The sequence below is a fragment of the Cyclopterus lumpus genome, chromosome 19 (assembly GCF_009769545.1).
Source record: "Cyclopterus lumpus isolate fCycLum1 chromosome 19, fCycLum1.pri, whole genome shotgun sequence".
NCBI classification, from domain to species: Eukaryota; Metazoa; Chordata; class Actinopteri; order Perciformes; family Cyclopteridae; genus Cyclopterus; species Cyclopterus lumpus.
This window is the reverse complement of record NC_046984.1, coordinates 2,742,970-2,759,390: the sequence shown is the minus strand read 5'-3', so window position 1 is coordinate 2,759,390 and position 16,421 is coordinate 2,742,970. Positions and strand designations below refer to the sequence as shown.

Sequence of the window (16,421 nt, the reverse complement as noted above, 5' to 3'; positions counted from 1 at the left end):
TTACGTTGAGTCCGCCTTGTTGTGCTTCTTGTTCCCTCCTGAAGCAAGCGTGTTTTTGGTTGGATGCCAGAAATAAGGAATGTAAATCATTTGACTAAATGAGACTTTAGCGTTAGCATAGTTGGATACGTTAGCTTTTTACATCTCGTGGTAAAAAAATCCTAAAATGTTCGTTTTGTTGAGATTATCTTGCCAAACAAAATGTGTAACTATGGAGCTGCTGTTTGCCACTAAACAAAATCTGACTTTAGGTTTTGGAAGCAAAATGTGTCAGTGAAACAGTTTGTGAGTCCGCTCCCATGTAGCCCACACACCTCCTCAGCCGTGTTGATGTCCATGCCCTTGTTGAGGTGCTCCTGCAGGTTGGACACCATGGCGTTGTTGCCCGGCACCCGGTAGATACCCGTGTAATCCAAACCCGTCTCCTCCACCACGCCACAGCACATCTCCACAATCAGAGGGACAAACTACAGGGAAAATAAATAAAGGGTCCATTTTGACCTCTGTTCCACTCATTAATATTCATGAAATGTGAAAATATCGGCTACTTTGTCTACAAACAAGTTGTTTAGACACTGAAGTGGAGTTATGTTTATGCTCTAAATCACGTTGTTGTTCATCTTCCATTATGAGACACTGAAGGCTTATTACTTTATGGTTGACGGCAGGCTGACAGTCCTCCAGTCGCACGCCAAAAGCCTTGGGACTGCCGGTCTTCTTGGCCTTCTTCATGATGTTGATGCCCCACAGCGCTTTGTTGTCATCTGGGCACGCGCACACACACACACACACACACACACACACACACACACACACACACACACACACACATTTAAATTTGGTATTTGTAAACATAACATGTGCCCTGTGGCCACACTCTACAGGGCACATCAATCAAAAAACAAATTTTCTGAACTCTTTGTCATTTACCGACTATGAACACTAAAGGTTTTATTGCTCATATATCAGTGTCTGACACATTTAGGGTCCTCTAACTCTCTCTGGGGTGATCTAATTGGTCGTTTTCACTGGTGCATTCTGGGTGCTGTTTAGAGCCGCACTGCTAGCATGGTTAAAGGGCTGTTAGCATCTTTGTTGTGCGCTGATGAATGTGTTCGGACCCACCGGTTCTGGAGGCTCGGTTCACTGAGGTGTTGTCAGTCTTTGCCAGGAGGAAGGGAGGCATCATACGGTGGGCTCTGGGGGAGGAGTCCAGCTTACTTCCTGTCAGACTGAAATAGAGACAGCTGTGATTCCAAGACGAGGTTTAAAGATTTCCGTCAATCTTGACTCAGTCTTTCTGGTCTTAATACCTTTATAAAATGTTTATGACCTTATTCTGATGCAAAAGAAAAAATGGATGCACTTTTATTCTTGCTTTTCAAAAATTGCACTGAAAGTAATTGAGTGTGACAGGCTTCCTGCCCCGAGCTCCAGTGACTCCTTATTACACAAAGGATAAGGGACAGTTGTGATCAAGCCTTTTGTGTGTCTGTGCCGTGCTGACCTGTGTTTCCTGTAGTCGTTCAGCTTCTTGTTGATGAGAGCTTGTCTTGAGAAGCCGATCTCCTGAAGCAAACGGAGGTGACAAATTAGTTGGGCGTGGAGGAGTTTCGTGAGTAAATCCCACAAGATGAGCCGAGTGTGAAGATCTAACCTCGTTGTCGGTCTTGCTGTTCTCCCTAATGACCCTGATCCAGGCCAGCATGTCGTCCCGGTCCTCGGTCTGCAGCAGGTACTCGCAGAAGTCCTGCGTGGTCAGCCGCAGGGTGTGCTTCCGCTTGGTCTCGCTGTAGGCGATGTCGATCAGGCAGCCGCGGATGCTGATCGGAGGGTGTTCGTCCTGGCCGGGCCCCGCCCCCGCCCCGTGGAGGACGGCCTCTCGCTTGTCCTTGTAGAGGAAGAGCGAATTCGAGCGGAGCACGGAGAAGACGCGCTTCCATGGCCGCATGCCGCCACCCACTTTCTGCAACGAGGACGTAAAGAAACAAGGACAAGACCTGAAGACAAAATGAACTTACAAGAAGGGACAAACCTACAAACTGCAAATGTCAGTCCGCCACTGTCATGATTGTAAAAAGTGAATGAGCTTCAGCGGAATGGAAAGCTCGACAGTAACAGTAACTTAGCGACGGGGGCGGGGTTTCGCTTGCAGTGCGTTACCTTTCCCTTCTCTGTGAGGATCTGTTTGTAGTGCAGCCAGCCCTCCTTGCGAACATCACTAAAGGTGATGGTTCCCAGTTCAGAGGTGGAGTGGCGTTTGGACCGGGCCTCCTCCTGGGCTCGCAGGCTCTCCAGAGACTAAAGCACATTTTAGGAGGATTATGGGTTTTCTTGGTTGCTGGAAAACTCATAACATTGAAATAAAAAGTATAATTAAGTGTAATGATCAACTCACCCCATCAGTGAAAAAGCTCTTGACCCTTTTTGGTAGTTTGCTGTGGAACAGAAAGCACAAACGTCACATTAACAGCACTTCTAGAGTCTAAACAGGACTAGGTCTGTTTAGACGGGGTCTGTGTAAACCAGGTCTGTCTAGACGTTGTCTATGTAGACCAGATCTGTGTAGACCAGATCTGTGTAGACCAGGTCTGCGTAGATGTGGTCTGTGTAGGCAGGGTCTCTGTAATCCAGGTCTGTGTAGAGAGGTCTGTGTAGATGTGTAGATGTGGTCTCTGTAGTCCAGGTCTGTGTAGGTGTGGTCTGTGTAGATGTCGTCTGTGTAGATGTGGTCTCTGTAGTGCAGGTCTGTGTAGATGTGGTCTCTGTAGTCCAGGTCTGTGTAGGTGTGGTCTGTGTAGATGTGGTCTCTGTAGTCCAGGTCTGTGTAGATGTGGTCTCTGTAGTCCAGGTCTCTGTAGTCCAGGTCTGTGTAGATGTGGTCTCTGTAGTCCAGGTCTGTGTAGATGTGGTCTCTGTAGTCCAGGTCTGTGTAGATGTGGTCTCTGTAGACGTGGTGGACCCATGTCAGTAAGTTAAAGGGTCCTCAGAGTTCTTACGAGAAGACGCGTCCTTCTTCCCTGAAGGTGTTGAGACCCTCGTCACAGGACTTGGATCTCTCGGTGGTGATGGCCAGCAAGTAAGAGGAGCGGCGGCTTTTAATACTGCCTGAAGAGAGAGAGGACCAGTCAGAGGGAGGAGACAACATTCAAATAAAAACACAGTATGTGAAATGACAAGAAGATGAGTGATTGCAGTGACTTGTTGTCTCAAACTGTGAGTATAACATGAAGTGAATTAATGAAGGGGTTAAACGTACGTACTGCATGTTAAAGGAGTACCGTGACATTTGGATTTGTAGTTCTTAGTTTTGGATACACTTTACCCACAATGCTAACAGCAGGCAATGCCTCTTTGTTATCAGAAGCTTGAAATGAAAATGTTAAGCTTTCAAAATTAAGAAAACAAATCCTCCAATATAGCGAGCACACGGTGAAGAAAACACACTTAACTTAAAACATGGGGGGGGGATTATAACAAATAACAAGAGAAGTCAACCATGACTCAAGGAGCCTTTTAGAGACAAAATAAAAATCCTAGAATTCTGTTTCATGGACAACCAACAACGATAAAGAGTCCGACTTGCAGAAACTTAATAATACAACTCCGACTTTGTTCCAGCTCTGGTTTGAACCCCCGGCTGGTGCATAGCGGTCGGTGGGTATCGTTGTATTTATCTATCGGACTGCGTCCTCAACAGGGGGACGGATGTTCAACGTACTTGTGTGAACAAAAAGTCAAAATGTATCTTTCTCAGACGTACTCGACTGTAATCTCCACGTCACTTCCTTGCCGGTTGGAGTAACCATGGTAACCTGTGCCAAACTCAGATGACCAAACAAGTCTAAAGTCAACTTAAAGTATATATATGAGGCCTAGCAAAGTGAAACCTGACACCTAAAGTGGGCGTTACTGACGTCCCAGAGTTTCAAGGTTCCAGACCCACTAAAAAGTTTTCACACACTGTTTTTCTTTTCCCCCAAAAAATTGTAAATGTCACTGTACTCCTTTAAGATGAGTCTGAGGCTGGACAAATATATCAGTTTTTGCATAACTGCTAAACTGCTAAAGCAGTGACAACAGACTGTACACATTGGCCCAGCCCTTTGTGAGTATTTAGAGTGGGTGAGTGAGACTCACTGCAGTCCCGAGAGCGAAGTCGGACAAAGGGGGAGGTGGAGGAGAGGGTGGGGGAGACAAAGGTGGAGGGGAGGGTGGCCGTGGTGGAGGCCTGGGAACTGGACACAACAGAGCGGGCTGGTACATAGCAGGCCTGTAGGTCAATACTAGGACTGGTGGGGTCATCTGCAAGTCATCATCACAGGTGGGCAACAAGCGATGAGAGATGATTAAACATGCTGACAGGGCGAGTTGGGAACAGCTCGGTGAGTCGGACCTGCTCTGGAGGCAGAGATAACTGTTTACTGTACAATAAAGTTATTATACCATAATGGCACATTACATGTCACAGCATTTTCAAGAAGAATTTATTTTTAAATGTATTTGTATCAAAACATTTTTGTTTATACAGTATGTATCTATTTATTAATGCATTACCCCCCCCACCCCCCTTCTCCCGCCCCATATATGTTCCCAAATGTATCAATCAATACTTAAACATTATTAAAACCAAGTCCATGAGAACAGCACTGACTCTTTCTTTTTATCTTTTTTAAAATAGCTAATAAAAAGGTAAACATTTTGGTTTGTCTGGTGTGGTAGAAATAATACATGAATCTAGCTATTACACACTTTATGCAGCTAATAATGGGAGGTGTTCTCCCCATTGCTCCAACATGGTGTGACTGGCATGAACAGAATCAGAGGAATCATAAAGTGTTTGATCACATTAGCCATGACTGAACCTGAGATTATTCTGACTCCAGAGCAGCTGTTTCTCAGGAAATGTTTCCAGAGCTCCACAAAACAGTTTTTTTACAGTAGACAAACATTGGACATGTCAACATTCAAAAAGACACTAAAACATTCATCAGCACAAATTGAAAGACAGAAATGTACTGACAGAACACGCATTATTATTGACATGTATACGACAGAAATGTGAGAAAGGATGGAAAGAGAGCGAAAACGAGCACTACTAAAGCCTCACATACATTAGGATATAGATATATAGATATATCTATATCTATATATATATGTATATATATACTGTATATATATTCAGTAGCAGCAGTCGCTACAGAGGAAAGGTCACTAACCTATGAAGGGAATAGATGCCAGGGAGTTGTATGCATGCTGTGCGAGGCTACCGTTAGCCCTGCGGTTAGTGATGGGCCCCCCGGAGACAGGAGAGGGGGTCCCGTGTGTAGGTTCCAAACCGGGGGGCTCGAGTGACTCCAGGGGCGTGGTGTAGTGGGGATGTTGAATGGGGGTTCGGCGGCCGGAAGGCGGCTTCTGCCTTAGGACCACCTCCTGATTCAGGGAGATGGGGGAGACGGCCTCCCTGTCATCGCCCAGTCGGGCTCCCTCCTCCTCTGGTGCAGACAGGGCCGGGGTAGACTGGGGCCTGGGTACCACACCACCCTCGTTGTCTGATGGGCCACTTCTGCTGCAGGGGCTCCAGTTGAGGTGGGGGCCGCTGTAGCTGGGCTCTCTGAAGGAGTGGGCCTGCTGGAGAAGGTGGCCAGCTTTGCGGGAGAAAGACGGGCTGTAGCTTTTGTAGCCCACCAGCTCCTCCTCTTTTACTCGACGCGTTTGAGGTTCGGCTACCTGCTGGCCTGACCGCCTGCCACTAGGAGGCACTGTGGAGGAGGCTGTGATGATGGGGGACATCACTGTGGTTTTGTGAAGATGCCCTGCTGTAACCGTCTGGTCTTTCTGCTCTCTGAATTTCACTGTTTGTGACCCGTGCGGAGGGTGCTCGTAGCGCGGTGACACCAGAGCCGAGGCTTGTGCCAGAGTTTCCACGGAGCGCCCGTAGTTATGCTCGTACTCGGCGTAGGCTGCCAGGAGGCTCTCTGAGCATGACCTGCTTCCTGGTCCCGATACCCCGCCCCAGCCCCCTAACCAATAGGAATCATGGGAAGCAGAAGCCGCCTGGTGGTGGAACTGGAGGGTTTCCCTTCTGTGCTTCTCCGCGGAGGTTGTGGAGGCAGGTGCGGGACCAGGACCGAGGGCCAACCCCAGCCCCAGCTCTGCTAAACAGTCCTGTGAGATGCTGCGGTGGCGGGGGGACATGCTCTCGGCAGCCTCGGCCTGGCTGTAGTACCAGTCCGACAGAGCCTGGTGGCAGAGAGTATCGGCGTGGGTGCGGGCCGAGGCCAGTAGGCCGCTCTTCCGCGGCGCAGGCAGAGTAGCAGAGGCGATGGCAGCATTGTGGTTTGCGAAGTGAAAGTCCAGCACATTGATGGCCGAAGAGGAGCGGCCTCGGTGCCCGCCCGATGGGGCGAAGTGGCCACCGGATTCCTCGGGGCCCCCGGGCCAGCCGGGGGCGGGGGTGGAAGCGGCGGGGGGGCGGTTGTCCAGTGGGGAGGCGGCGGGGACCGGTCGCCAGTTGTCCGGGGGACTCTGGGGGTTGTGCTGTGGGGCAGAGATGGGCTTGGCGGAAGGGTAGCAGAGAGGAGGCGGCGCAGGGAGGGCCACGCCGGAATATGGCTCGTTGCCTTTCAGGTAGGCGTCCTGGGAGTACGCCTGAGGACGAGAGGGGGCGGGACACAATGAAAAACACGACGGGAAAGATAACAGGTGGAGGGAGCGGCTCGAGGACGGAGTGAGGCAGATGCAACGTGCATTGTTCTCTCTTTGGTCCGATTACACATTGGCTATTTCAACACACTGATTGAATTGATTTGACCTTTTACTATTTCTAAATGTTAGTATGATATCAATAATAAAATAAATAATGAGTACAATCCACAGTTTTTCTTTTTTTGACCCTGATGTCATGCATTATTTTATGCCCTTCTGCACAAACTCATTTTGTCGTCTGCCGAGTGAAACTTTAATAAGTGGCGACATGAATTATAATAACAGGATGTCAAGGAAACAGTCCAGCTTACTCGCTGTGACAGTTAACATGCAACAAGGTGAAAAGCAGGCGAGGAAAGAAAATAGAAGAAAGACAATACTCACACTTACCAACTGCAACACATCCTCATCTTTGGGCATAATAGAGAGCTCCAGAATGTTTTCACTACGACGCAAAGACCAAAATATGATATCAAATAAATATGTGAACATATGATAAGTAACAGGACAGAAAACGAGAGTCGTCAACAGCAGTCTCTCACCTGTTTTGGATGAGCATGATCACCTGAGAGTAGGTTTTCCCCAGAATGCTCTCCCCGTTCACCTTCACCAGCCTGTCCCCTGGGGTACACACACACACACACACACACACACGCACACAGACACACACACACACACACACACACACATGCACACATTCAGAAAAAGAACAAGCACAGATGCCTTTCAATCCATAAAGAAAAAACGAAATGCCGTGTTACTTTCTGTATGTTTTTATGCACTCAACTTAATGTTCTATGTGCGTCTCTAGTACATCTTCCTTCAATGATGTTCATTTCTTTCGGTATCTTTAGTAGAATATTACCTGTATTGTATATCATGATGTATCGAAGAAGACTTGAAACTAGAGATTGAGACCATAAACTCATGTTTACAATGTTTACTGAGGGAATAAATCAAGAGAGTTGCCCCCTGATGGTCAGGAGAGAGAATGCAGCTTGAACACATGAAGCATAGACTTCTATACAACCAGAGGTGTCTCCCCCTGGTGGTCAGTAGAGAGAATGCAGCTTTAAGACACTTCCGCATCGGGCTCACTTGTAAGAACCGGAGGTTGCCGCCGGATCCACACATGGAAATTAAATTCTGGTGACTGATAGCATCATGCTTCTGATGTGTATATTTATGTTCTCTGGAGTCAAAAAGAGCTCATTAACAAATAACACTACAATATATATAATAGCATATTTGACTGCAAAGCGAGCGCATGTTAAGAATAATGGTTAACAGTTAGCAACAGCACATACAGCCATATTATGGGGTATTGACATGGGTCTCTGTGTTAGAGACTTTTTAAAGAACTCGCAAAGGACACAGAGTAGGACACACGCTCAACATACCACAGTTTAAATTGCTTTTGATATTGAGATGGATTTTGTTTGGGTTGTGGTGTGTTTGTTGTGTTGAAAATGAGCTACAACTGAATTTCAGCGTGCATCCCATTGAATACATCCATCAGTTATTAAGACGGCGCATTATAGGTTGGCTCGCTGAACAATTTACAAACAAGCAGATGGATTTATTAGTAGTTCAGTTTATGAATACATGCTAATCTGCTGTAACGAAAGCCTGCGTTTGGTGTGACTGCACGTGGTCCGGTTTCGCTCCAGATTCCAGTCCAGTTGGTGGCGTTAGACACCTCCAGCTGGTTCGCCAAGAAGAAGGAGATAGAGTGGAAGCTTGTTTTGAAGAGAGGTCATGAGAGGTACATAAATTGTCTTTCGGCAAATACAAAAACAGCCAAATGCTGTTGAACTATCGGCAAACCATGTGGATGCGGACCCTCAATTGTAGTATAATTGGAACCGCCTCAGTCCTCCACTGTCCACAGACACGGACCGCCGGAAGGTATGGAGGAGATATTTTAGCGAGAGTGTGATGACCCCGAGAGCTCTGCTGTGTTATGTCTGTGTGTTTTCTACCTGTACACAGGCCAGCTTGTTGTGCGGGGCCATTTTCTTTCACGCTCTTCACAAAGATGGTGTCCATTGGCTCCAAACGGGACCGTTGGCAACCTGCTTTAAGAGAAACAAAAAGAACACACAGATTCAGCTTTGTGTGCATGCACAAGCATTTCCTAAAATAGCAGCAAAACCCACAAAGTTGAATTAGCTCCACCTACACATGGAAACACACACACACACACACACACACACACACACACACAGAGAGAGATCATAAAACAGAACACAATCGATACAATAGATTCAAATGAGTCTTGAAGGCGTTTAGAGACACTTTAAGGAAGCGTGATGCTGGATGCCTAAAGGTTGGCTGGTGAAGCCAGCAGAAACACTCACCTCTTCCAGTTGGGTTTCCGTTCTCTTCATCCTTTGGGAGAAACACAGAGCAGGTGTTAGAGGAGAAGAGGACCCACAGGGATGCGCTGCTCAGCTCACACTCAACCCGACCCTCCACTCACAGCCCGGGCCTGACTCACTCCAGCTGACTCGGCTGCTCAGCTGCCTGACTGACTGATTCACAATCTGACTGTGTCACTGACTGACGTATTGCCTGTCTGTCTGTCTGTCTGTCTGTCTGTCTGTCTGTCTGTCTGCCTGCCTGTCTGCCTGCCTGCCTGCCTGCCTGCCTGTCTGTCTGTCTGTCTGTCTGTCTGTCTGTACCATCAGTGTGTGTCAGATGTGTATAGTCTGGAGCCCAATCGTAAAATGTGCACTTTAGCAGGGTCTGAAATCTTGTTACAAGATTCTCCCAGACAAGAATCTGAGAAAAATGAATTACGATTACAGGTAAGATGGATACGTACATGTCATTTAAACCCTGTATTCCATGTCTGTGAGATAAGTATCGAGCTAGAGCTGGGAGAAAATTAACATAGCATAAAGACTTGCAGCAGGGAGAACCTCGAGCATATTTGTGTCAGTTTAAAAAGCATAAATGATGAATACTTCTGTCATGATGTAAATGTGGTGTTATAGGACACAACCCTTCTAGAGCTGTAATGGGGACCGGCCGCCTGGTCCTTTTTCTCTTTTTTTTAAGGAGAAAGGTATCTTTCCAAATCTGGCAAGTATTTGTCATTATTATATGTTGTAGATGCTTAAAACAGTGTGTAATAACACAAAGGTAAAGACACGCATTTGAATTTTCATCAAGTTTCTTTTTAAAAAACATTTGAAATTAAGTTTTTACATTACAAGAATGAAATTTAACCTATTTTACATATTTTCAAAAAGTTGGAGCTGTCAGTGTCCATGTTACAGGCTGTTATATTGGTCCATGTTACAGGCTGTTATATGTGTCCATGTTACAGGCTGTTATATTGGTCCATGTTACAGGCTGTTATATGTGTCCATGTTACAGGCTGTTATACGTGTCCATGTTACAGGCTGTTATACGTGTCCATGTTACAGGCTGTTATACGTGTCCATGTTACAGGCTGTTATATGTGTCCATGTTACAGGCTGTTATACGTGTCCATGTTACAGGCTGTTATACGTGTCCATGTTACAGGCTGTTATACGTGTCCATGTTACAGGCTGTTATATGTGTCCATGTTACAGGCTGTTATATATGTCCATGTTACAGGCTGTTATATGTGTCCATGTTACAGGCTGTTATATGTGTCCATGTTACAGGCTGTTATACGTGTCCATGTTACAGGCTGTTATATTGGTCCATGTTACAGGCTGTTATATGTGTCCATGTTACAGGCTGTTATACGTGTCCATGTTACAGGCTGTTATACGTGTCCATGTTACAGGCTGTTATATGTGTCCATGTTACAGGCTGTTATATTGGTCCATGTTACAGGCTGTTATATGTGTCCATGTTACAGGCTGTTATATGTGTCCATGTTACAGGCTGTTATATGTGTCCATGTTACAGGCTGTTATATGTGTCCATGTTACAGGCTGTTATATGTGTCCATGTTACAGGCTGTTATATGTGTCCATGTTACAGGCTGTTGTATTGGTCCATGTTACAGGCTGTTATACGTGTCCATGTTACAGGCTGTTATATGTGTCCATGTTACAGGCTGTTATATATGTCCATGTTACAGGCTGTTATATGTGTCCATGTTACAGGCTGTTATATTGGTCCATGTTACAGGCTGTTATATGTGTCCATGTTACAGGCTGTTGTATTGGTCCATGTTACAGGCTGTTATACGTGTCCATGTTACAGGCTGTTATATGTGTCCATGTTACAGGCTGTTATATATGTCCATGTTACAGGCTGTTATATGTGTCCATGTTACAGGCTGTTATATGTGTCCATGTTACAGGCTGTTATACGTGTCCATGTTACAGGCTGTTATACGTGTCCATGTTACAGGCTGTTATATGTGTCCATGTTACAGGCTGTTATATTGGTCCATGTTACAGGCTGTTATATGTGTCCATGTTACAGGCTGTTATATGTGTCCATGTTACAGGCTGTTATATGTGTCCATGTTACAGGCTGTTATATTGGTCCATGTTACAGGCTGTTATATGTGTCCATGTTACAGGCTGTTTTATGTGTCCATGTTACAGGCTGTTATATTGGTCATTGTTACAGGCTGTTATATTGGTCCATGTTACAGGCTGTTATATGTGTCCATGTTACAGGCTGTTATATGTGTCCATGTTACAGGCTGTTATATGTGTCCATGTTACAGGCTGTTATATTGGTCCATGTTACAGGCTGTTATATGTGTCCATGTTACAGGCTGTTATATGTGTCCATGTTACAGGCTGTTGTATGTGAGTTTAGAGATGTGTTTCTCTCCCTGAAGCACTTCCTGTCCAGCTGGAGACTGAACCCAACCTGGCACTCCTCACACATCCAGGGAGCTTTTAAGGCAGAGAATACACTGTTTCTGTCCCAGTCTGCCTTCTGTCTGATCTTTTAGTATACCGGAAACACAACTAGTGGCTTTGGCTATCTAACCCATGTACGATAAACAAAATACCGTAGATAGTTAGTAGATAGTAATAGAGCGTGTTTTAATTGTTCCTTCATGTCAGCTAGTGTTGCCCATGTCTGGAGACTAAGACGTCAATAATATATCCCAGAGACCTCGAAAGCAGAAACAGCTGATCCGTTTGCTCTGTCAGAACTCAGCATAGTTGTTTTGATCATCATTTTTTTTTTATCAGCACATAAACTCTTTTTCAACAAAGGCAAGAGAACGTTAAGATAAACGTTTCATTGAATTTTGCCGTTTCCATACAGCTGTCCTAATGTGAGAATTAAAAATGTCTTATGCTCTTGTAGTAAATATGATGCAGATTTGTATAATCTTACAATCAGATTGTGTCAAATGACTCAATGTAGAACAGTCTGTGAAACAGTCTGCTCACCTTGAGGCTGTGGAGGGAGGACTCGGGCGGGTAGACGATGAAGTGGCGCAGAGTGAAGCCGAAGCCCTGCGAGTTCTTTGGCACAAAAACGGTCCGTGGGCCCTGCCACGATACGCCCTCCACCTCGCCCGACGACAGCGGCCGGCGCCTGTTCTCGTTGGACGACACCATGCCATCTCTCCGTCCTTTAGCCTATTGAGAGGAGAGGATGGGGGGGGGGGACATGTTTAGATCGGATGACACTTTGGTAGCAGCTAACGAATACTGACAAAACTTTACCATGGGGATCTTAAAGTGGGACTGTGCATAGATCCATAGTTGAATGCATTTAAGGCAGGAGTGAGCGGGCGGATGTGGCCCATTCACTGAGGACCCTGCCCAGATCCGACCAGGGCAGAATTACACCTATGCCAGGAATTTCTTAGAGACTTCCTCTCTGAAGAGGAAGCTCTATTTTCAACAACAACCCCACCTCTAATCACATGTATTACCTCCAGCCAACAATGGGAGGGTTAAAAATATATGCCGTCTATGAATAACAGTCGTGGAACAACAGGACATTTTTAGGGCTCATAAACACAGATCTGGAAGCACGGACCAGAGGACCAGTAGACAAAAGGAGCCTGCTGATATTTAGGTATGGGGTCCAGGAGGTGAGAATTAGGCCACGCGCACACACCCAAACACACACACACACACACACACACACACAGTGGATTCTCCAACACTGAGCACAATTGTTGCCCATCTACATGACGTTGGGATAGAATGTCGCTCAAGCGGCCTGAAAATCATATTACGGCCGTAACAACACTAAAAGCACACACATTCATTGTACATGAAAGCAACTCAAACCCTGCGCAGCCAAAAACAACAGGAAGTCTGTTTCTTGAGTCAGGAAGTGGATGGCCGCGATTTAGGGGGAATCCTTTGCCTCTAAGAATGCGTCCACGGAGAGAGCAGGAAAGAGACGCACACTCTCCACAGACGGAAGCCAATCCGTTCAGATTAAAAGGGGAACGCCACCTGAATTAAGAGTTCCAATAAGTTGCGTCCATGGCCGAAGAAAGTTCAATCAATATTTGTGTTCATCTGAAAGCCGGAAACCAGAGAAGAAAGTCCAGAACTTTTGATAGCAACTGTGTAGCGGCTCCATAGAAAATGTTGTCAATGGATTAATTTGTGGTATTGGTTAGATGCCTGAAATAAGGTCTGCGTTCAAAACTAGTTTAAGAGATTTCCACATGTTGCTACATTGGATAAAATCCCATACATACTGGATTTGTTGGAGAGTTGTTCAGTGCTAATATTTTAGGAATATCATATCAGAATTTTGAAAAAGGACATCGTTCCCCTTAAATATTTCCATAACGTCGTCTACAAGTAATATTAATTAATATGAACTATTATCAAATTACTGACAAGCAGTGTTTGTTGATGGTGTTGGCTTTCTTTCGAACTAGTCCTCATCTTATTATATATAGGATGGACAGAATCCGTTGGTTGATTTGTGGGTGAATCATAGTCTGTATATAAGTCGACGTTTTCATCCTGATGAGGGAATAAATCAAGAGAGAAGAAGAGTCATTTTCTCATAGATTTCTATACAATCTTCTTTTTGCAGTCGCCCCCTGCTGGTCAGTAGAGAGAATGCACATTCGAAGACACTTCTGTATCGACTTCACCCGGCAGAACCAAATATAAACCTTTTTTTGAACCTTTTTAAAAAGGACCCACTCTTATAGCATTACATAACATATATCATCAAAGCACAATGAAATAGCCCCAGAGGATTTCTGCCCGCTGACATTTCTCCGTGTGTGTGCTTGTGTGGCTGTGTTGGAGAGCTGTGGTGTGTGAAGGCCCCGGAGCATGAAGTCATCATATCTGTGTGCGTGTGAGATAGTTGGGTCTATTGTTGTGTTCGATTCCTCATCATCATCCGACGTCTCTCCAGGTGACATTTCACACATGAGTGAATGTAAACACAGAAGTGAGATGTCCTACATGCTTACCCCCCCTCCCCCTCTCCCTCACACACTCGCCCGCCCACGCACAATGTGAAATGTCATCGGTTCAGAGTGTGTTTTATAGAACGTCCGTGATTTGTTTTGTCAGCTCCCTCTGAGCCTCTTTCACAGAACTAACACCACCATGCTTTCTTTCATTATGCTGTTGCTTGGTTCATAGCATATCTAGTCTTTGGGGAACTTTTCTTAATGGAAGAGACGGAATGGAACGTATCAAAAACTAAGAAAAGAGATCACATGACTCCTGTATTAGCTGCTCTGCACTGGCTCCCTGTAAAATCAAGAATCACATTTAAAATTATTCTCCTCACCTACAAAGCCTTGATTGGTGATGCACCATCATATCTTAAGGAGCTTGTAGTACCATATGGCCCCACTAGAGAGCTACGCTCACTAAATGCGGGGCTACTTGTGGTTCCTAGAGTCCTAAAAAGTAGGATGGGAGCCAGAGCCTTCAGTTATCAAGCTCCTCTTTTATGGAACCAGCTTCCACTTTCAGTCCGGGAGGCAGACACAGTCACCTCATTCAAGAATAGACTTAAGACTTTCCTGTTTGATAGTGCTCATAGTTAGGGCTGAATCAGGTTTGCCCTGGTCCAGCCCCTTGATATGCTGCTATAGGCTTATAGGCTGCTGGGGGATGTTTTAGGATACACTGAGCACCTCTCTCCTCTTCTCTCTCTCCTTATGGATGAATTGACATCTCTCCATTGCACCTTATTAACTCTGCTTCCTCCCCGGAGTCTTTGTGACTTCACGTCTCATAGGGTCCATTGGACCTGGAGGTGTCTAATGCTTGGTGAGCCGGTCCCGCGTTGGCCCTGCTGATCGCCCCGCCCCCCTCCTCTCTACCTCCTTCTGTTTCATGGATTGGAGTTCCATTCATACATTGTCATATTCATGTAATGTGTTTATGTAACTTTGTAAATGCTGCTCATTCTGAACACATGACATCTATTGCTTCTGTCCATCCGGGGAGAGGGATCCTCCTCTGTTGCTCTCCTGAAGGTTTCTTCCCTTTTTTTCCCTGTCAAAGGTTATTTTTGGGGAGTTTTTCCTGATTCGATGTGAGGTCCTGGGACAGGGATGTCGTATGTGTACAGATTGTAAAGCCCTCTGAGGCAAATTTGTAATTTGTGATATTGGGCTATACAAAATAAACTGAATTGAATTGAAAATCAAAAGTTAAGTAGTGTGTGGTGTGCATTCAGAAGAAGAACACAACATGCACAACAAACAGAAACGGTCTGTCCTGCTGTGTGTTTACTTTCGTTAGCCGTTGGCTCTGTTAGCCCAGTTAGCCGTTGTAGCTCTGGTTACATAAACACAGCGCAGGACTCCGCTGCTCACTGGCGGCTAACAGCTAAGCTAACTAGCTGTCCTCCTACAAAACACAAGAAGACGTGCTCCGCTCAAGTCAGTTTGTCTTTTGCTAAGGTACAGTTATGAGGAATGTAAAACAGTAACATAAAATATTTACTGAGATGTATATGAAAATGTTGGTCACACTAGTATTGTGGATGACATTCATTAGATGATCTTTTTTGGGACAACTAGTGTGCTGACTCAAATAGAGCTCGTCATTAATGTTGGCCACTAGCTCAATTTACTCTTCTGGTCTACTGCACCAGTCGCTTCATTTCGCTCACTCGGATTCGGTAATTTGTGTCGCAAACCTTTTATTTAGGTCGGGTTTAGTTGAAATGATTTTGCTCGTCTGACATTCAGACCGCTGCTTAACCGAGAGATGCAAAAAGAAAAAGGACACGCATGCAGCCTGCAGATCAGATAACACAAACTGACACACACACAGTATATGAGGAGCTGGATTACTAGAACAGTGCCTCTACAAGCAGTGTGAGTTGGTAAACTGTACGATCCTTGATGCAGACTTGAACAGATGATGTAAAAACCCAACCACACAAACACGCCTGCGTGTGAAAACACCCACAATACTTCATCTGAAGCTACTTGTGCGTAGTAAGGACATCAGCCTCTCTTCCCCTCTGCTCGTCAACAGGCCCCCTCAGTGCTACATTACGTAACACCTTGAGGAGGCACGGAGAAATGGCATGACACACACCCTCGAATGAATCAAAACCCCCATGTGCTGAATCGTCCTCCAGACTTTAGAGGATGACGGGCTGGTAATAGCTAGTTCGGTTCCGAGTCCACCGGGCAGCCCTGTATTCTGATGCAGGTTCAAGTCCCCCCCAAATGTTGATAGCAATCGCATAGACTTTGGCCCCCGCCGTGATAAAACCAGGACACCTGCATTGTGAGTAAGGTCAATAATGCATTCCTTCTCTCCCAC

General features: G+C 45.7%; 1 protein-coding gene across 2 annotated transcripts in view; it reads right to left on the bottom strand.

The window, feature by feature from the left end:
* LOC117748436 (rho GTPase-activating protein 23-like) overlaps nt 1–16,421 on the bottom strand; it is a 57,069-nt gene that overhangs the window by 5,810 nt on the left and 34,838 nt on the right. For both annotated transcript variants that reach the window (XM_034558190.1, XM_034558189.1), the window contains exons 2-16: nt 12,078–12,269; nt 9,069–9,099; nt 8,691–8,783; nt 7,251–7,329; nt 7,093–7,153; nt 5,220–6,651; nt 4,141–4,305; nt 3,000–3,108; nt 2,399–2,438; nt 2,164–2,301; nt 1,658–1,966; nt 1,508–1,569; nt 1,126–1,232; nt 652–764; nt 315–467 (exon numbers count right to left, since the gene is read on the bottom strand). In XM_034558190.1, coding sequence (XP_034414081.1) covers nt 315–467; nt 652–764; nt 1,126–1,232; nt 1,508–1,569; nt 1,658–1,966; nt 2,164–2,301; nt 2,399–2,438; nt 3,000–3,108; nt 4,141–4,305; nt 5,220–6,651; nt 7,093–7,153; nt 7,251–7,329; nt 8,691–8,783; nt 9,069–9,099; nt 12,078–12,269 — 3,084 coding nt within the window. The remainder of the gene's footprint in view (nt 1–314; nt 468–651; nt 765–1,125; nt 1,233–1,507; nt 1,570–1,657; nt 1,967–2,163; nt 2,302–2,398; nt 2,439–2,999; nt 3,109–4,140; nt 4,306–5,219; nt 6,652–7,092; nt 7,154–7,250; nt 7,330–8,690; nt 8,784–9,068; nt 9,100–12,077; nt 12,270–16,421) is intronic.